Source organism: Stylophora pistillata, chromosome 6, assembly GCF_964205215.1.
Source record: "Stylophora pistillata chromosome 6, jaStyPist1.2, whole genome shotgun sequence".
In the NCBI taxonomy this organism is placed as follows: Eukaryota; Metazoa; Cnidaria; class Anthozoa; order Scleractinia; family Pocilloporidae; genus Stylophora; species Stylophora pistillata.
The window spans coordinates 1,234,846-1,256,519 of record NC_142524.1 but is presented as its reverse complement, the minus strand read 5'-3'; the positions used below and the strand labels follow the sequence as shown (position 1 = coordinate 1,256,519).

The 21,674-nt window shown below is 37.5% G+C and overlaps 3 protein-coding genes and 1 pseudogene across 8 annotated transcripts in view; 1 reads left to right on the top strand and 3 right to left on the bottom strand.

Moving 5' to 3' along the window:
• Window positions 1–21,674, top strand: part of LOC111347261 (protein fem-1 homolog B-like) — a 79,702-nt gene that overhangs the window by 55,981 nt on the left and 2,047 nt on the right. For 5 of the 6 annotated variants that reach the window (XM_088762424.1, XM_088762422.1, XM_088762423.1 and 2 more), the window contains 2 exons: window positions 19,180–19,270; window positions 19,901–21,321. In XM_088762424.1, coding sequence (XP_088618550.1) covers window positions 19,180–19,270; window positions 19,901–21,321 — 1,512 coding nt within the window. Of the gene's footprint in view, window positions 1–16,729; window positions 18,582–19,179; window positions 19,271–19,900; window positions 21,322–21,674 lie in introns of those variants that run through there. The other variant, XM_088762425.1, reaches the window with a different exon arrangement.
• Window positions 1,034–3,641, bottom strand: LOC148727657 (uncharacterized; annotated as a pseudogene).
• Window positions 1,034–8,309, bottom strand: LOC148727656 (uncharacterized). The gene is made up of 3 exons (XM_088762445.1): window positions 6,081–8,309; window positions 4,662–4,703; window positions 1,034–3,619 (listed from the first exon to the last, which is right to left on the bottom strand). Exons 1-2 carry the CDS (start codon window positions 7,927–7,929, stop codon window positions 4,693–4,695), a joined length of 1,860 nt encoding a protein of 619 aa, XP_088618571.1. The 5' UTR covers window positions 7,930–8,309; the 3' UTR covers window positions 1,034–3,619; window positions 4,662–4,692.
• Window positions 9,013–9,783, bottom strand: LOC148727655 (uncharacterized). Its single transcript, XM_088762457.1, has one exon. The coding sequence runs from the start codon at window positions 9,781–9,783 to the stop codon at window positions 9,013–9,015; it is 771 nt and encodes a 256-aa protein (XP_088618583.1).

Here is a 21,674-nt window from a genome sequence, read left to right as displayed (position 1 = left end):
ATTTCAATTTCAATTCAAAATTTGGAAGACATTCGTTTTCTATAAATTTGTTCATATTTGTTCATATTTTCATAGCACTAGTTGTATTTACGTTTTTACGTTCGTAACAATAATTATTGCTCGCGACTCACTTCAGCAATATCGCTTTATGCGTTAGTGCGATTCCACGCTAAATACCCTCTCTTCCGGTTGACGTATTGACCAATCAGAGCGCGTGTTTACTTTTAAGCTATGCGATTCTAAATAGAACAGACAACAATTAACGATTGGTTCATACGTCAGCGTGCGTTCATCGAGATATGAAGCACGCGGGAAGTTTGGAGCGCATGAAAGATGCCGAAGAGTTGCTCGAGGCGTAGCCGAGAGCAACTCTAGCTTCTTGAGTGCTCTCCAAACTTCCCAAGTGCTTCATATCTCGATGAACGCACAGCTTACGTATGAACCAATTGTTTTATAACATTTTCAACGCTGTAGTTTTTGTATAAAACTTCCGTAGAAATGTTAGACAAGACATGGCAACAAGCGAATAAGCCGATGAAGATCTACCTAATTTTCCTTTGGGAATAGATTTTTTTAACTCCCGAGAGAGAAGAGGAAAACAAAAACTCAACGCCGATTTCATCTCATTTCGAAACTGTAAGTTCATTTCCACGCATGAATACACCTGTGAGTTTTTGACCAATCCGAGACGAGATCATTGAAGCGTAGCAAAATACTTTTCCGAAACAAAATAAACAACGCATTTGAATCGTAGGGGAGGAAATTTCTGCCCTTTATACATACACTACAGCGTTGAAAATGTTAGAAAACGATTGGTTGAATACAAATGTCACCCGGTATTTGTAATCTACAGCATCGGTTACACAGATTTCCTCGCATCGCGCAAGCGAAGAATGGTGGATTTGTAGTTAAATGGCGAAAAACAAAACGGCAGACAATTTGAATTAAATATCCGACGACGAAGAGTCAGAATGGTTGGCAAATATAGATCCAAGTTTACTAGATGAATCAAACAAAGAAGAACAGCTCGACGTCCAGGAAATTTCTTCCTTTAATTCATTGAAGAAAATAGAAACAGCAACAAAACAACGCGTCAGTTTGGTACCGCTTCGCATACTTCTGTCACGCATTCCCCGTAAATAAATATCCGCGAAATTCACCCGCACTGAACAACATAGATAACAGTTTGGCGTGTTGGATAATAAATAACTTAGCCGTTTTTTTGCATAGTATCACTGAGTATTTTTACTCCTTTTTTTGTATTTTCACACGCCCCACGGGCTCGTCAAATTACGGTACAACTTGTAAAAATACTTAGCGATACTACACAAGAAAACTTTTAATAAGATTATGTATTAGCGCTGGTAAAAAGCGCGGCAAAACCGTTGTGGCATTTTTTACAGAATTGTATAGTATCAGTTGCCTTTTCGTTGCCGTGTAGACCATCGTGTAGTCGACTCATTTCCAAAGTGTAACATTGTTGTCTGCTCTATTTAGTGTTGACATAAATAAAATAGGCAAACCTTAATTTAGAAATGTCATATCATGTATTCTTCCATGTCATTGGTTTATTGAGGAACTTAGTTCCTAAAGAGCAAAGTCCATTTTGCAAACCAAATCTGATTGGTTGACACAGGAACTTAGTTCCCAGAGAACTCATTAAAAATGCATTTGAGATCTGATTGGCTCATTCAGGAACTAAGATACTTCAAATGTCAAGTACATTTTTAAATGGTGAAGTACATTTTTAAATGGGTATGTGTTCTATACTGTAACAGGATATTTGAGAGGTAGTAATTAAGGGAAGTTATAACATGTGGTGTTAAAAACAAAAACGAAGAGATGTTGCTGTTGAAATGGTAAGATTTTAACCTTGCCTTGGGTAACTTACTAAATAACACAACTGAACATTTCCTTAGTACTCATGTTCCCATAAGGGAGTTAAAAAAATTAACAAGAGAAATTGTATAACACAACTACAATATGTATATGAGCACGATCCTTCGCAGTAAAGCACTATTTGAGCAATATTTACGGAAGGTAGTGCTCTTGAACCATTTGTCTGGTTTTGTTGGTTTTAAAATTTTAATGCTTTCCCTGGAACATAATTTTGTTTAAGTCATGTAATTACCAACTGATTACGTTGTTTATAGTGTCATTAACAAGTAAACTTTACTATCTTTTTGTTTCGCAGAGCTTGAATGAGAGTTTAAGAAAAGGAGAGTTAATGTTCATACATCTTAATATCACTTAATTAGGGGAGAAACTTCGAAATCACTGAAGTTGTTGGTCTGGTATATTGCATGGTTTTTTCCTCTGCCTGTAACATAATTTTCTTCAAGCCTTATAATGGGATATCTGACGTCATCTGAAAGTCTTTTGTTATTAGGAAGCTACTTATAGCATTATTAAAGCAAGTAAACTTGTGCATTTTTTATCCGCCCTGGACTGAACGAAAATTTGAGCAAATAGATAACTCTTGTATTGCAAATACTTGGAAGGGCAGTTATGTTGCACTTGGTACAAGTTACAGTTTTCCTTAAATCTGTGATTCACTATTGGCTGTACATGTATTTTTAATCTTAATATCAATGCAAGGGGAGGAACTGTGAAATTACTTGAGTTGTTTTGTCTGCTATAATTTTCTTATTCCCTGCCTGCAACATGATTTTCTGTAAGTCTTCTAGTGGGATATCAGATAATGACATCTGGGCGTCGGTTGTTATGAGGAAGCTGCTTATGGCATCATTAAAGCAGGTAAATTTGAGAATTTTTTTCTCCTGCATAGTTTGAATGACAATTTGAGCAACTAATTTTGTATTGCAAATGCTTGAAAGAGTAGTCATGTTGCAGTTGTTACAAGTTACAGTTTCACTTTCAAGTTGTGCTTCGTTGATGGTCACGTTACATACTATGCAAGAGGCAGTACGCTTGATCTAAACACCAATGCAGCGGCCTTCAATGGTGTTGTCTTTTATTTCTGGTGTGGTCAGATTGATGTTCTGTAAATCATCAATTTCTTGAGGGTCAGTGGCTTCACTAGTATTTAAATACTTGACATCATCAAAAATGCCAAGTTTCAATTGTTTGAAGTGGTATGTTTTCCCAGCATGAATTTTATCAATTATGCCTTCCCACAAGACCAGTTTTACCGAGTTAGTTTCATCAGCTATAAGGCAATCGCTTTTATATTTTGCCTTCTCACCATCTTTTATAATTTGTTTATTTTCCGCCTTCTTGAGGACTTTGGCCTTGACATCTACAGTTTCGTATAGATCTTTTCCTAGTGCTTGAGTAATTGTGCATAGCTGGTTGCTAAAGCTTTCGTTAAAGGAAAATGACAGAGAAGCTGGAGAAATTTTTGCATGTTTTGCAATGGTAAATTCTTCTTCTCGTGTATGGAACCTTTTTGATGGTGTTTGTTTCACTCCAATAATCTTCACTGGTGATTTATTAAGGAATGCTTGGTTTAAATTCATGCGTTTTTGAGGTGAATAGCATACAGTACGTACTGCTTCCTCTTGCCCTGTTTGAATGCGGCAGTTGAAGTAGTTAGTAGTGGAATTTCTTGCTGTTTGAACCTCTGTTAACAAATGTACATATCCTTCTATGGATTCGTCTAGAAAAAAAAATAGAAGAACAATTCAGTAATTTTGTATTTGTGGCTCAGTCAATTCTATAGTTGCAGACAAGGTTTATATCTCCCCCCCCCCCCCCGCCATTCTGTTGACTGCTTAGCATCCTACACTGTAGAGACTGGTAGGAACCTTAACACAAGACTAACTGAGAATAAACAAGCGACTAGAAATGGCGATGTAAACTATCACATTTATGAAGATCACTGACATATTAATCACAGAATCCTGAATGGGAGTCTGCTAAATGCTTAACATACACTACTAACTAGTTTCAACAACTGACTTTGGAAAGCTGGTTTACTAACTTAGAACACAGACACATCTCTCAACAGATGTCAACAACTATCCACGTTACCAAGGACTCATTAATGACATAAACAAACTGATGAACAATAGATGGATCACAACAGACCAATGACTGTTGACAAACTACACACGTCTTACAGCCAATTGGATCATGGCTTAACTGGCCATAGACCACTTTCATGAATGGCTGCCAGTTTAATATTTTTTTGTTTAAATTTAAATTAGCCCTTCTGACCTCGTTCTACGGTACAAAATTCAAAAGAATACATTATCTCGAGCAAGGCCAGAAGGGCTAATTTAAATTTAAACAAAAGAATTTTCATCCGGCAGCCATTTATGAAAGTGGTCTATGGATCAGACTTTACAACGTCATCAACTGACAACTATTATTTACTTGACTCTAAAGATGACTTGCAAACAGGTTGTTGAAATGTCATTCACCAACATATTTTTAGAACTTCTTTCACGCGGATCACACTATACAAACTATTGATACTCCTGGGTTCAAACCATTTACTTTATAAAAAAAGCTTTTTTTTTATCTGAGTCTTTAGTTTTGCTACTCTTTGTTGTTGATGTACTTTTACTAAAAGAAAAGAAAAATGAGAGAGAATTAAATTTGTGGGTAAATGAATGTAATTGTGTTCATTAGCTTCAGTGGCAACGGGTTAATGTATTAAGAGATTGCTAGGGTCTTATCAGGACACAAGAACTTACCTTGAGTTTGATGCCATGTTTGGAATGTCAGTTACAACTGTACTGTGAAATAAAACAGTATTTTGACCAATTTTCATATTTGCAGCAAAATGAAGTAGTTTGTAATGTGCTTGATATACGTCATGTAGAGTCGTACAATGTAAATGTCCAAGTACAAGTATAGTTAATTTGTTTCTTCTCAGTTTAATGCCATTACCGTAAAGAAAGCTCCTAGTCAATGAACATAATGAAGGTTCATGAGTAGTATGAGCATGTACCAGAATATTAGAAAATCACGAATATCTCTTTCTCTCTCTTCATGCAAAACAGTTTGATATTTAAACTGCCTCATTAAAGCAATCAACAAGTGCACAAACTGACTTGTGATCTGTAAAATATGTTTCAAGTACTTCTACCTTAATATTTGATATGGGTATGTTGTATAAACATGATCTATGCAAGTCTTGTTATCTGTGGTGTAAGATGATACAAGCTGTTTATATCCATGATCTCTTACAAATAAGTTATACAGTGATGTTCTCTCTGCATTTTCTAGCCAGTCAATATTAAAGTCACCAATTAAAACATTGAGTTGCAAGGCCTGTGAAAATAAAACATTGGATAATGCAGAACACATTTGCACTATGGGTACACTAGGTGAGCGATATATGCCAAATATGTGTATGTGTGGAGCAGTCATTAGTCTGATAGCAGTTATTTCAATCCCATGAGAATTACAGGAGTACAGATAACCAGGATAGTAATCAACGCGACTATAACCTGCTGTTCCTCCATATGGTCGGAGATTAGTAGTTGTTACTGTACCATCATTTCTAAACAAACTATAGTTATCAATAATATATGCACTCTCATCATCAGAGTGACAGAATCTTGTCTCTGTGAAAATATTTACATCAGTACTACTGTAGTTCAGGTCACTTTGCACATCTTCAATATGTCTATGTAAAGACCTTGCATTTAAATAACAAACTTTTAATAGCACTTGATCAGCATTGTAAACGGGATTTATGCACAAATGTAATTTAGCTTCAGTTCTCAGCCTTTCCATTTCTTTCTGTACATCAGTATTTACAGCTATTTTGTCTTCACAAAGGTCTATTATGTGTAAGCCTTCTATTGTTGTTACTCTGCTTAAACCTACATAGTGAATATGAGGTATTGCTTTTCTTGCATCAAAGTTGACAACTATTTTATCAACTGTATCACCTTGTGACCTGTGAATGGTTTTTGCAGCAGCAGGACGTAGTGGAAATTGTTTTCTGAAGACCTGTGCTATTCTATTTCTACCCACTGCAAACTGTGATGTAACTGGTTTAATGGGTGTCCATGCAGGTTCAATGCCTTGCTTATAAAGATGTCTATTATCATGTCTTGTTTTCTCACCAACATCAGGGCAATCAAATTGTACCCAAATAATACCTGAAGGTTTGCCAGTTTCTTGTGTTTGAATAAGTTTGATTATGTTACCAGCACCATTTGTCAAGCCATCATCAGTTCTTACATTGAGGGAGATATCTGTTCTTTCACCAACAGCTAGGTGCAACACTGTATGCAATTGACTTGTTTTGTTTGGTTGATCAAGTGGAATCTGTTTCAGTATTTTTTCCCTAAGTTTCTGAGATTGAGCTCCAATAACAGTGTCATGTGCTTTGATTGAGAACTTAGGACCAGACATAGTATGGTGAGCTCTGTCATTGAATTCATTTACTTTAACATTCTGTATGAATAAGTGAGGTACACTAAGATATGCAGTACTGTCAGAATCTATTAATCTTTCTTTAAGCTTCATGATATCTTGACAAGTGTGTTTACTTTCTCTTAATCTGTTAAGCAATTGAGCAAACATTTTACTTTCTCTTTGCCGCATAATTTCATGCAATTCAAACATTTTAAAATGTTGTTGCCAAAGGTTAGGTGCAAGAACACTATAGTCTGTGTCTAGGTCTTTAAATATGTAACCATCCATTACTGGCTGAAGTTGAAATAGGTCACCTACAGCAACAATACTTACAGCTCCAAAGGGCAACTGACTTCCTTTAATATCTTTCAGTCTGTTATTGATTTGAATATTAAACATACTGTTGCCAACCATGGATATCTCATCTACAAATATCAATTTGATATGACCTAGTTGACATCTCAGAGTATTGAGTCTGCTTGAGTCAGGACTTTTGTATGTTTTCAAAGAGTGAAATGCAGATATTCCAAGAGCAGTATGAATGGTATTGCCTTTGATATTATTAGCAGCTTTACCAGTAGGTGCTAGTAATAACACCTTCACCTGTGTAAAGTCAACACCAGCTCTCTGATTATAATATTTTAAGGCTGCCTGACACAAGGCCTTTGTTACAACTGATTTCCCAACTCCTGCTCCTCCACTGAGGAAGCAATAAAATGGCTCATCAGATGTTTTGATCAGATGCAATACATGGTAAAAAAATTCCTTTTGCTCTTTGTTCAACATTTGAACTATGTGTCTGTAGTCTTCATCCTGCATTTCATTTAGAACTAATGGTTCATGATTTAAATCTGCTGATGGAATGCCAATGTCATCAGAAAGATTGTATTTCTCATTTAAGTCAGGTTGTAAATCTTGATTACCTTCAGCCTCATCTTGGCATTCAACATTTTGAGTACTTGGTGCTATCAGGTCATACTGATGGTCCATGTCTTCCGTACTATTTGTGTGATTTTGTATTTCATTTAAGTCTTCATTACATACAACATATTCTCTCATGTTTTCATTTATTTTATGAGCAAATAGAGAAAAGTAATCTTGATAAGTTGAACAATTACTGATCAAATCAGTATTTTCATTTCTCCATGAAGTAAAAAGCATGATTAGTTCACGAAAGTATTTCTCTGGTTCAGTTTCTTTGTTGAAACATACACTTCTAATTATTCTAGCTATTTTCCTCCTTTTATTTTTCTTTGAAGATTTGCATTTAGAGTGGGTGTGATTATTATCATCATCATTATAATCATCATCGTTAACTTCATTAAGAGCTACTTCTAAAAGAAGGCTATCAGAGTCAAGTTCTTTAGACTGCTTAAGGTATGGTTTTGTATCGCCATCATACCAGGCAGCCCAGTCTGCTAGAGTAAGGTGTTCTGGTCGCTTTGTGTATCTTTTGATCAAATGACCAGTATAAATATCTTCAGAGTCGTCATCCATATCTTTAATATCACTAAGTGGCTTCAAAAGGTTTACTCTCTCACTGGGAGGTGAGGTGTTTATAAATACAACCTGTCGAGATGCTTTACGCATTGGAAGCTGTAAAACAATGTATACAGCTTCTTGTGCACTTATTTCAACATTATTTAAAAACTTGCTTCCGATATCTCACACTTGCTGTTTAATGTTGGAATTACCCTTTTTTGCTTCATTACAAGCCTGTCGTAACAGTTCACTCATACCTTTCTGAGCCTTTGAAATATACTTTGCTATGTATACAGCACATGCATACACATCTAGTACAAACTGAATATCCATATTAGCTCTCCATGCACTGAGACAAGCAGGATTGTAATTATTTATCCTTAATTCGTTAGGGTTTCTTTTGAGAAATACAGTTGGTGTCTTAATTGATGATCTGATGGCTAACATATAATCACTTTCAGTCATATTTAAGAGTACAAGTAAGTTGTCAAAAGTGATATCCATACCTTCTTAAAGGTCATTCAAATATTTTTTTACGCTTTTCCATGATTCCTTATGTGATCTTATTTCACTCATTAGTATTTCATTCTCAAAAAGTGGATACAGAATGATTGTTTCCCTCATAGGAGGCTGAGGATAATTGAACCTACATTCATTTTTAGATTTCTTACGACATGTATGAGAATGTTTATGAATTTGTCTGGTAACTAGTTCCAATAACTCAGGATTGTCTGCTGGCTTCTCACAAGTTATTATTTTATCAATAAATGAGGTCACTATGCTATCACTATCTTCACCGAATGCAGGTGCATTTTCTATCCATATCATCATGTGAATGTGAGGTGAACCTCTTTGCTGATATTCAACTCTATAAAACCAGTCAGATATTTTTCCTAATGGTTCAGCATTGCTTAGCAGAAAATGTCTTAAGATATTATTCACCTGATAGTCAAAATGTCTAGCAAATGTGACTGGATCACTTTGGATCAATCTACACTTTTCCTCCCAGTTTAAATTTCCCAGTTCATCATTGCTATACTGCTTGTGATCAACCAGTTGACCAAGAATTCTAAGAAGGTGAATCCATTGTGTTTCTGCTGATGAGAAACTACTAAACAAAGTAGCTGTGCCCAGTTGTCTTATCATAGCAAGTAGATCTCTCTTAGCTTTTCCAAAATATGGTGGGCTTCCTCATAAAGCTCTCAGGAATTTGTATCCCTCATCATGATGTATTAGTTTTTCTAATCCTCCATCATTTTTTAAATCGCCAGCTTTTAGAGACTTATTATTTCTGTGGCATTTTCTTAAAGCAACTTGTGATTTTCCCAAAAAAATTTTCATCTGCAACTTTTTTGCTTTATAAAAAATGTTTTCAACATTTTTTGCAGCTCTACGGTCTGACCTTCTCAATTCTGATTTACAGATGTCACTGTAAAGAACTTTAACTAACCGATCTTTGTAACCAGGTCTCTTCTGTCCAAGAAATATTCCTGGATATGCCAATTCTTCAGAATATTCATCCCTGAATACACTCAGTGGCATATTACCCTCTGATGGTGCGAGATTAAGAATGCACTGCCGCTCATTATGACCTGCAAAATCTGGTGGTGTTAGCAAAGTATCAGCCACACCAGCACAAATGTCTGCTTTATCTTCACTCCATTCATCTTCATCATTTTGTGACGTTTCTCCATTGATTTGCCTATTATCAGTTAAGACTACATCCTCATCATCAGTGGTTTCAATGTCTCCAGTTAATGCTTCATTATAGTTATATAACCAGTTTTCATTCAGTGCAATACCTTCCTCTTGATATAGATCACTGTTGTGCAAAAGCCAAATTGCAGCATTGATGACTTTATTTGGTCTAACAGTTAATGGTAATGCACTACTTTTGTATTGTAGCCTACGTTTCAAATTGACTTTAATTGTTGCAGTTTCGTGTGGTAAGCGTGGCAACATACTAACAGTGGTGTTCACATCTGCTGGAACATTAACAATATTACCATGTATCTTAAGTTACCTTCCTCGTGGTGCCTGCATGAGTTTTTGAAAAGCAATTCTGGGTGCAAGTAATCTACACTCTAGTTCATTTAGATCAAAGAATGCTGGTTTATGTGGAAATTGCATTCCATTAACTATAGCACATGGTGGAACTTTGTTTTTACACAAATACTTGAAACATGTTTGACAAACCCATTCAGTATTGTTGACACTTGTCTTACCTGTAAGGTAATTATGAATATCAGGATTCTTTTGTCTTAGATTACTAGTCTGAAGTACACTATGTTTGTAGAACATTTGATCACAGCAAGTACAAATATACAGTGGCCCTTGAGAGACAATGTCATGAAACTTTGAATAAAAAACTCAATACTTTTTTTCCTTGCTCTATAACTCTTCATGTATTGATTATTTTTTTCTCTTTCCTCCTTAGAAATGCCTTTTTCTGCTTTTCTCTTCTTTTTATATTCTTTCATGTAGTCACTGTCTTTTCTTTTACGGTTATGATTTATGCCAAAGTCACAAGATGCAAGATTTACATGAGACTTCTCAGTTCCAGTTTCAGTTGAATTTACTCCAAATTCAGCTGGTAAAGTTGACACATAATGCAGTTCACCAATGTGACCTACATATATAGACCTTATACTTCCAACCTCAGTATTCACAGATTCAACCAGGGTCAAATCTGAAAAATTTGCATTAGATTCGACAATATAAATTCTTAAGTTCAGTGAATCTGCCACAGCTTGTATAACAATGTTATCAGCCCATGTTCCTTGAATAGAGATACAAGATAAATAACTTAACCATGATCCATCCAAATTGCTTTCTATAAATCGCTCAGGATTATTTCTCAAATACTGGACAGCCAATGCTCTAATTTCTAGGTGATGGTTGGAGTCGCCATATAACTGGTGTGATACTGACTTAAAAAAGCAGTCGCCTCCTCCACCAACATCAAGTGGTCTTAATCCATGTCTAAGTAGCCTGTAGTTTAAGAGCAAATCACCTGTAGTATTGGATACTAATGCCAATGAACCAGTTTTGCCTTTTGCAACAGGACCTGGATTTAATTCAACATCTCCAGAGAGTAAAAGATTTCTTTTTGATGCATTAAATGCAAATGAACAAGTGGCACACTTAGCTCGTAAAAGATAATTACTATTTAAAGAAACTTGTTTGCCTTTTAATATGTCTGATTTTCCACAATTTATAATTACAAGCAATGTTGTGTAAAACAGATGAAGCAGGAACTGATTTTTTGAGCAAATTCTTCACATTTGATCTCAATTTTCGAAATTTCCATGACTGGATAACTTTTCGCAGTGATATTCTAGATGGTTCTCTATCTCGAGATCTGTATGGTTTTACTGTTAGCCGCCTGAACGGTGTACGTGATCTAAATTGCAGATCGCTTTTCATACCTTTGAGTTCCTTATCACTGATTATTGGTACTTTTGTAACAAAATCAATAGCTGAATTGTGTTTTACAGAACCTGGCACAGCTTTCAGGAATACTCTAACAAGGGTGCATTTCGCAACCACATTGCTTCGAACAAAATGTGTCGGTTTGATTTCTTCACGGTCAAAAGACTTATCCACACTATCGTTTCTGTCAAATATTTTGTCATAAGCAACATTGCATGAAGTCTCATCAGTGTGCGTTGTCTCCCAAAGGAGGTTCATTGTCTCCCACAGGAGGTTCATTGTCCCCCAAAGGAGGTTCATTGTCTCCCGAAGGAGGTTCATTGTCTCACAGAGGAGTTTCTTTGCGTCCCAAAAGATCGGGACGATCCTCAAATTGGAGCTAGTGCAGACAACTCCTGTTAAGCACTTTTCTAAGGAAACGCGGCTAACCTTTTGACAGATATAATGTCCAGCACATCGTCCACGAGTACTTCTAAACAAAAACGATGAATGAAAATCAATTGTGCTCAAACTAAAAGAATAGTGGATCGCCAAAGTTTTGACAATGTTCGAATTCATTGCTCGATAACTGTTGTCAAACAAACAGGTCTGTCCATTCACTAAATCTCTTTCAAAAAATCTTGAATGGTGCGGAAAGTGTCGAACAGTTCTTTACAAACATACGAGTTACGTATTCCTCGAAAGCTGCGCCTGATTGAGTGGGTAAAAATTAATAGAGAGAAAACATTTTTACTTACCAAATATCGTTATCACTTCGTACACCCGCTACGCCGCTTGTTCTGCTCGTCATCAATAAACGTGGCTTACTTGTCATTTCGGGCGCCATCGGTACAGCAGCCAAAAACAATTCCGAGCGTTTACAGACATTTATCGCCAACCATATTTGGAAGATCGGATATATCCGTATCCTAGTCGTTGGCGATCATTGAGACCCGTCCAAAGTCGTGGAAAAGACGGACTACCGAGAACTACTCGAGGTCCATCAGAATGTTACTGAGTTAAATCGACTGCAATTCTCATGATCTTATTGGCTCCCGAAGTTTCTTTTGTTACCTTACACATGCGATGGCATAAAGGATGCTGTTCTAACAGCATCCACAAAAATAGAATCTGGCTTGAAACAACATCTTGAATACAGATATACTTATCACTGTAAAATCATGCAGGAGCATGATTATGCCAAGCACTCAGTGTATTATGATGAGACATTACTAGATTTACAATCTGGCTAAACCAAACAGCTTAAAAATGGCTCGATATAGTCAAACAAACAATGAAACTCAGCATCAGTTGGTCCAGTCATATAAAAGCATTGACCTCTCTTCATAATGTGCTCATAAATATTATGTAAAACGAGATCTTTCAAATTGAAACTGGAATGACTGGAGTTTTTTTTTGTACTGCAATTGGTCAGTTTTAAGGTCATCTAGTTCATTGACCATCTTAGCCATTTCTTATTCTTTTTCCTTCATCTTCTCCTTCAAAATTAAAAGTTCTCTTTTAAGCTCAGAGTTTTCTTTAGAGATTGTCCTGATAAATTCATCTTTTGGATCTTTAAGATTAAGTTTTTGCAGTTTCCTTCTAGGTTCTTGCAATGATCATGGTTCTTGCATGACCTTCATCGATCATTGCCAGAAATTTGGGTCAAAATGCCGGACGCGCGTGCGCATTGAGGAGTTAATGGCGGCGAAATCGTGTAAGGAAATGTATGGGATTTCCACAAAAATCCAAAATACAACAAATACGAGTCAGAGTATTCCCTAGCTCCGACTCGAAACAGGTTAAGTAGAGATTAAGCTGTACTTCTAGTATAAAAATAATTCAAAAGCTGTTTGTCTACTTACTTCCCGCAATGTCAGCAATGTTCGATATTCGAGGCTTGTCATTTCCTCTAGTCTGTTTCAAATACAGCGTAATCCATGGCAAAGAATCGTCCATTTGAGGAGCAACCCTCCAAGAAGTCAACTAGCTCCGACTCACATTATATATTGGGAAGTTCGAAGTAAGCAAATCGTCCATAAAAAGAAACATTTCTTGACAATAAGAGACTTCCAAAAGAGCTTGAAAATTTCTATTTTTGCTCTGTGGAGTCTGTGATCTGAGACCATCCTTGAGAACGCACCAGAAGGGAAAGCGTTAAAAGAAAAACCCTCTGCGAAACCTTTAAACTGTCGCCATATTTGTTTTTCTTATTCAGCAATGTTTGACGGGAAATAAACTCAATCCAGACCCTCTCATACTAAAGTAAGCCTTGAACAAATTTATTTTCTCGCGCGTAAAATTAGGAAGCAGATCAAAGAGATCTGTATAGTGCGTTCGTTCAACTGTGTTTTCAACTGGGAGAAAAACCCCTTTTCAAGTAAGATTTGCCTAGATCTTCCCATTATTTAATGCAAGTGGTTTAAGCTACAATTTCCTAAATGTCTGACATCCGTAGACAATTACAAATAAAGCCAGTTTGAATGGACATTGAAGCTTTGCACAGATTGTCCCCATCAGACAGCAAATTGCTATGAGTCGCTCTGCCTTAAAAATACCAAGAGATATGTTCAAAGCTATTTTTTTTACCTTTTTTCTCCATAAAGAAAGTCCACAGAACTTAAATCGCTCAATATTTAATATGGAACTTGTCCTAACCACTATCTTTGTTTTCATCCGACTCCAATCCGCTGACCAATGAATGCGGGAGCAAAATATCCTCGATTTCTGGCGATGTAAGCATCTTTTAGCAGAGGCAATATTTCTTGAAGGTGTTATGTATGATGCCTGGGATTCAGCATATGTCTTAGTTGTTGACCTGTCAGGTAGATCCTCTAGAGAAGACCTGAATCCTTTTGACCAATGCTCTGAGCAGATCACCCCTTTTTTCCAGTTTACCTGAAAGAACCAATAAAAAATAACACGCAACAGTGCGAGTTTCTAGGATTCTAGCTAGTCGACCTGAATTTGATTACAAATAAAATCTAAAAACGTTAACTAGTTAAAGTTATTTAAAATATAAGAGCTTAGTTTTAAGCAAACGATTAATCCAGAGTTAATACAATCAAGATAACTTTCGATAAGCTTTTCGATTGGGATAACCTTATTTTTAAGAATTTTGCCGTAAGTATTTTTAAGGGGTTTCTCGTTTTCTACATCAGACAAGTTGTAGTACTCCAGCGTGCTAGCATCATTTTGCTTTGTTGTCCATGAGTTTTTGCATAATGTAGCAGCACAATTCCAGTGCCATTTCGTTTCACTTTGGCGAGCTTGTGTAGTGAACTTTATATCTGGAAAATCTACTTCTACATTACAGGTTGTTTGCTCCAGTGAGCCGAGCAAAGCACAACGCGTGCCCACTTCACTTCCTCTTTCTTTTTACAGCCAATAACACCAATATATCGATCAATTACTTCCTTTGAAGCCCGTTGCACTTTCGTCATACGGTGATACGATATCTCTGGAGTTCTCTAATTGTTTTTACAATATTTTGAGGCACAAATCCAGTGCCACTTCGTGGCGGACGCCATGTTTGTTTTGAATTTAACTACTTCCACCTAAAGAGATCATCTCCCATCATTCACCGCGACATTAGCAGTGCCAATGTGTTGCTATGGCGGCAAGCTGACCAATGGCGAGGCAAAGTGTCGGATTATGGCACGGCTAATGTCGTGCAGCAGACCATGACAGTTGGTCCTGGTGCTATGATATACCGTGCACCTGAAGCACATACTAAACATCAGACGGTCATGGTATGTCTGAAATTTTGGAGTTATTATTTCTCAATTGTCTAATTGTGTTTGCAGTAAGGTATATTTATTGTAATTTTATTTAATCACTTTCACCAGAGTATGGTGAGGCTCGCACAACAGAGCGAGGCTCCAAATTAAGTGCGCCCAATATCCCACCCATCCCACCCCAGGGGAGGACATCCATCACACAGTAATCTCGTGTGTGGGAAATTAACGGCAGGCCGTTAAGTTGATTCATAATAAACCCGTGAAAGTGATAAATGAGATAGAATTAATATATGAAGTTCATATATTTTGAACTGATTTTCGCTATTGCATAAATAGCGCTATCTACTGCGAGGATCGTGCATCATACGTATCTAATACCGCAGTTCAAAATATATGAACTTCATATATTCATTCTATCTCGAATAAGATATTGTAGCTAATAACTGCCATTGAAATTTGGATTAAAATAGACTATCCTATACCTACTTTCAATAGAAAATGCATGGATCTTAACTCAGCACCAAGATCAAAATAGTATTTGTAATAATAAAAACAGACCATTTAAATCTATTTTTTCATTATTCAAAAGGGTCTGAGATAAAATTGCATTGTAACAGCCTATTTTATGTATACTTTGCAAAGGGAACAGGCCGTCACCATATATATCCACAAAAAATTATGAATTAAACAGTTTATTTTATCTGCATTTTACACAGGAATACTGCTATTTTTATTTAAGATTGGAATTCAGATGGTCTTCTTTACAACTATATGTCAGTATGTCTTAATAAAATGAAAAATAAGCTCGTCATTCTGTTCTATATTACTATTGAAAAGCTTTGAAATAGATGAAGAACAAAATACATAGATGGCCTTTATTTTCCTCATAAGGTAAAACAGGAATAGATTACAACTCGGTATGAATGAAATAGATAACAAAAAAAAGATGTAATACATTAGCGTGGCCATGAAATAGAAAAAAAAAATTGATAATTTGCTAGGGTAGCAAAAACATAACACTCATTGGAGAACAGCAGCAATTGTTACAGCGAGGTCATAAGTGAGATGTGCATATTCCTAAGTTATTCTTACAAAAATATGTCCACATGGAATAACCAAAATAAACATGAATAATCGATGAATTGCTGGAATGCTTGGCAAAAAGAATACAGGTGATTGCACTGGAAGATGGAAAATGGTAAATCTTATCTTAAAATTATCCTATAAGCATTTTTATCGTAGTCGAGTGGAACTCGAAAATCACTTTTAGCGCAACTCCTTCTTATTCTCTAACGTAAGTAAAACGCCTCTTCGGCCTCTTCCTCTCCCCCTCTCTCCTTTCCCCCTCTCCCTTCTCCCCCTCTCCCTCCTCCCCCTCCCCCCTCCCCCCTCTCCCCGAAACAAAAATAACTCTCGTCAAATTTCATGCTTTCTCGGAAAAGACATGATTGGCACCTAGAAAAATGATCACGATTGCAATGATAAGATTCATGCAAATCATAAATGATAGCGCAACGCCTCTGGGTGTTTATTGAAGCAGAAAGGAAGACGGTTTTTGGCTCGATTCGCCTTTGAAAACCTGCTCTGTAAAACGAAATTGTATTTCTTCGTCAATATAAATAGACTAAACTAAACATCCGTGAAATGAGTTTGAACATTTCATCTGCGAATACTAAAATCGGAAAAGTTTCCTTTAGCAAGGTTATGACCTGAAAAAAATTTGAATGTTGTTTTCTCTATCCCCAGCGTATTGTCTTTCAGGCGGAACGTAAATAAATTTAAAAAGGTTTCGCCTACATGCCTGGTAAAATGGCCGATAAGCTATCTGTTGATGATACTATAGCTAAAGTTTATCAAGCTGCTTGTGACGGTTCTTCCGATCTAACTGATCTTTTAAAGCAGCTGAACACAAAAGAAAGGAAAACTGCTTTAGAAACACAGACAAAAGATGGCGACAACAGTGCCACTCCTCTCCTCATCGCCGCTTTTAACGGAAACTTTGATTCTGTGAAGATTCTTTTAAAATACAATGCAGACATCGAAGCTCAGGGAAATCTGAAACTTTTTAACGGCTCCAATTTTGAGCTTTTCGTGGGCTGTTCACCTTTGTGTGCCGCTGTTGTTGGTGGTCACGATAATATCGTGAGACTGTTAATCGAACGAGATGCCACAGTCGATTGCAGAACATCGTCAGGCTCTACTCCACTGTGGGTCGCTGCTCAACTTGGAAGGCTTGATATTGTCAGTATTTTGACTGATAATGGTGCAGATGTGAATGCACGTAATTTCCGTGATAAAACTCCTCTGATGATAGCAAGCCACAATGGCCACATAGACGTTGCTTTTTATATTGTCGAGCATGGCGCAGATGTACATCTACAAGATCTCAGTGGACGCTCATGTCTTCGCCATGCTGTGGCAAGTGGACAAGTTGAGCTGGTAAGAAAGCTGTTGGCAAAAGGAGCAAAAGAAAACAGAAATCATCAGCACTTATCACTTCTTATTTACGCCAGTAACAATTGCAAAATTGAAATGGTGGAATATTTCATCAAAAGACAAGAGTGTACAAAGGAAGAGAGAATTGATGCTCTAGAACTTCTTGGTGCCTCTATTGCTAATGATCCTAATGCTTATGATATTAAGAAAGCATTTATTTACATGAAGCGTGGAATGGAGGAGAGACTTGAGGACCCGTCACGTCCATTGCTTAAAAAGAAAATGGAACCCGTGGAAGCTTATCAAAATAGAAGAGAGAGTCAAAGTCTTGAGGAACTTTCTCTACTAAAAGGTGATGATCATGGTATCCACATGGAGGGACTTTTGGTGAGAGAGAGAATCCTTGCAACTGACAGTACACAGCTCCGAAACCAAATCAAATACCGCGGATTTATTTTAGCAGAGTCTGAGCAGTACGAGCTTTGTATTGCACTGTGGAAACGAGCGATGGAGGTAGGCATAAACAACTTCAACAGCGTTGTTTCAGTAACCGGAGATCTTAAAGCTTTCGTAAGCTTATTCGGAGAAATGTGGCAAAATGGTAAACTTTTAAGACCAAAGTTTATAGAAGATGTGTTTGAAAAACTAGTCGATGCGAGTGAGAAACTAGCAGAGACTGAATTTAAACCTGGAAAATCGCAAGAAAAGATGTGTTATTATGCTCTCTATCTTTTGGTCATATACGGTAAACTTAAAGTTCAAAATGCCAACATAATGAGCTTTGTCCGTAGATTTCTGCGTTTAGACCATCGCACCTGTGATGGAAATACACTTCTGCACCTGGCTGTGTGGCATAAAACTCCAGTTCATAAGGACGATGATGTGTGCAAGCTTCCCTGCATTGAAACCACGGAGCGAATTTTATGTGCAGGGTGTGATGTGAATGCAATAAACGCCGCAGGAAACACTCCCCTCCATCTAGCTGCGACTTTTAAACCAGGGCCTGAACAAGGCGAAACTTTGAAAGGAATGCTGGAGCTTTTGCTAGATTTCGGTGCGGATACTGACCTTGTAAACAACATTGGTAAAACAGCAATGGTTTGCTGTGAGACTGAAGAGGCTCACGGGTTATTGAGAAGAGGACCGGGTGCAAAGAAAGTGGACGCCAAAGATGTAAGATATCTTATTTCGCTGAAATGGTGAAAACTAATGATACTATTGTATACTAATTTTGGACACTGAGATTTTAAAAACTTAAAACATCAAAGTAACGATTTTGCAAATTTAGCGAATAGTCCATTGCGTCATTGGGTATTGCGATGTTAGTTATATTTCGTCACTTTAGTCCACTAGAGCAGCCCATCAGTGGTTTCGATTATTTTCTTTGTCACCTAAGCCGTTCATAACAATTCTGTAGTAGCCAACTGAGGCGTTCATGAAAGTAGCTCGTTTAGCAGGCCCTCAGAGAAGGCTTGCATTTTCCATTATGTCAAGTGTATCAGCTCTAGTTTTCCTGCGTGGGCTTTAACTACCAAGGAATGCCACTTGACAAAATGTGTCACGCAGCTACTTCCAAATTGCCACCACTCGGTAGCTAAACCAAATCAGAATTTCTCAATTAGGAATCAAACGTTAATAAGCATCTCGTCATTTCTGTTTGGTGAGATCCATGAGCAGGTTTACCTCGTGGTCAGTTTCATGCCACTATTTTTTCTTTAAAAACGCTTAGGTATAATTATGCCAAGTGGTAACGTCTTTTATTTTTACAAAGGATGAAATTAGCGGAAGTGAACCTGGCAAAGGAAGAAGAGGTGAAATTGTTCCTCGAGCAGAAAAGGAGACTTCAAAGACAGACGTATCAGGTATGAAGATCCACCTGAGGAACAAATTTGATATGGCGAGTTATTGTACGTTAGAAAGAGTATTTATTTAACGGAGGGGGCTTTATACCGGTCAAACGTTTGTAAGGCTAGCGTTTCGATGTTTTGAGGGATTTTTTCGCGCCAAATTTTCATTTTTCGGACAATCTCTCAGCGGCAGACATTATCAGCCGACATACCAGCCGCCCGAAAGGGTTTATTTACTGAATAAATGTTCCCTATTTTCAATTAGAGCATATTTAGTAACATGACCCCGGACGACTCAGTTTAATGTGAAATATCAGGCAGCAAATCAAACCAAAGAAAACTCCAACGAATTATGTATTTGCTAAATTCAGAAAATATGATGAGGTGAAGCGTATGGCGAAGAATACCTCAAGCAAGAGCACTTAAGTCGAATATCAAATATACAGGCCTAACAAAAATAAAGCCTTCAAGCCGAACGCCAGGTTTAGGTAACATTATCACGATAAGACCAGGTTCTTTGAGTACTCAGTCTCTGAGACTGATCCTTTTTCGGTGAAATTGAGGCAGCTGAAAATAACGCCTTTATGGCTTTTTGTTTCTTTGCTTGTGAGATAAAAGGCCTCCTTCTATTTTCATTTCCCCAAGGAAAAATAGGTGAGTCGACACAGCAACTGGAAAATATTCGAGAGGAACTACGAGAGAGAGATGGACAACTGAGTGAGATGACACAGCAGTTGACAAATGTCGAAGGGCAACTAGTAGAGAGAGATAATCAACTGAGAGAAAAAACGCAGCAGTTAACAAATGTCCAAGGGCAACTACGAGAGAGAGATGGACAACTGAGTGAGATGACACAGCAGTTGACAAATGTCGAAGGGCAACTAGTAGAGAGAGATAATCAACTGAGAGAAAAAACGCAGCAGTTAACAAATGTCCAAGGGCAACTACGAGAGAGAGATGGACAACTGATGGAGAGGACACAGCAGTTGGCAAATGTCCGAGGGCAACTTGTAGAGAGTGATGGACGACTGGCAGAGATGATTCAGGAGTATACGAATGTTGAAGATCAACTGAGAGAAGGAAGAGAACAACTGCGACAGATGACAGAGCATTCGACAAAGGTGGAGGAGCAATTACGAGAGAAAAAAGAACAAGTCAGGCAGTTGGCACAGCAGTTGAAACATGTCCAACGGCAGTCACAAGACGAAGATCGACAACTAAGAGAGAAAAATAGACAGCTAAGGGAGATGACAGAGCAATTGGCAAATGTCCGACAGCAGATACAGCAGCTGGAAAATATTCGAGAAAAGCGACGAGAGAGAGAAGGACAACTAAGGGAGATGACCCAGCAGTTGATAATCATACGAGAGCAGCTACAAGAAAAAGACGGAGAAGTTAATTCCCTGGAGGGACGTTTGAGGGCAAAAGAACAAGAAAAAAACGAATTGGAGAACACTCTGCTCACGGTTCAGCAAGCGTTAAGTGAAAGTTCACGCCAACAGATGCCCGACTGGATTATTCAGCGTGATCAAATTCAGCTGACGGACAACGAACTTGGTAAAGGAGCTTGGGGAAGGGTTGTCGAAGGCAAGTATTGTGGCTGTGCTGTCGCCGTAAAACAGATGCATCATGTTCTAAGATCTTCCCTCTATCGCAGAGAACCATTTGAGCGAGAGATGAACATTGCTTCAAGATGCCGCCATCCTTGCTTGTTGCAGTTCATTGGAGCAACAAACGATGATGGAAGTCCTTTGTTTGTGACAGAACTCATGGAAAAGAGTTTACGAAACTTGCTTGACGAGCGACCTCTTTCCAGCACTGAAGTATCTGTTATATCTCTGGATGTTGCTCGAGCATTAAACTATCTTCATAAAAAAAAACCATGCCCTATTATCCATCGTGATATCAGCAGTGCCAATGTGTTGTTATGGCGACATACTGACCAATGGCGTGGTAAAGTGTCAGATTATGGAACGGCTAACTTTATGCAGCAGTCCATGTCAGTTGGTCCCGGTGCTATAATATACAGTGCGCCTGAGGCATTTACTGAGCATCAAACTGTCAAGGTATCTTCAGTAATATTCTTACCATGTCTTGATGTCATCTGGAATCCATTATAGAATGACAGAATGGACACACAGAGATACATCTGTTAAAATAAACACCTGTGGTAAATTATGTCCATTTCAGAAATCTTAGTAAAATCAACCCTAATATATATACTAGTCCTCTATCTCTTAGCGCTGAGAACCTCGTGGTAAGCTGAGCCATTTACTTGAAATTTCAGACCGACAGTGTCAATTGAACCTATATGAGGTATCAGAGTGGTTAATGTTACGCTCAGTTGTTGGGTTTTGGGTCAAATTAGAGAAAGATGGCGGATTCGTTTGCCACCAAAAATGAAAAAAAATGGAAAATT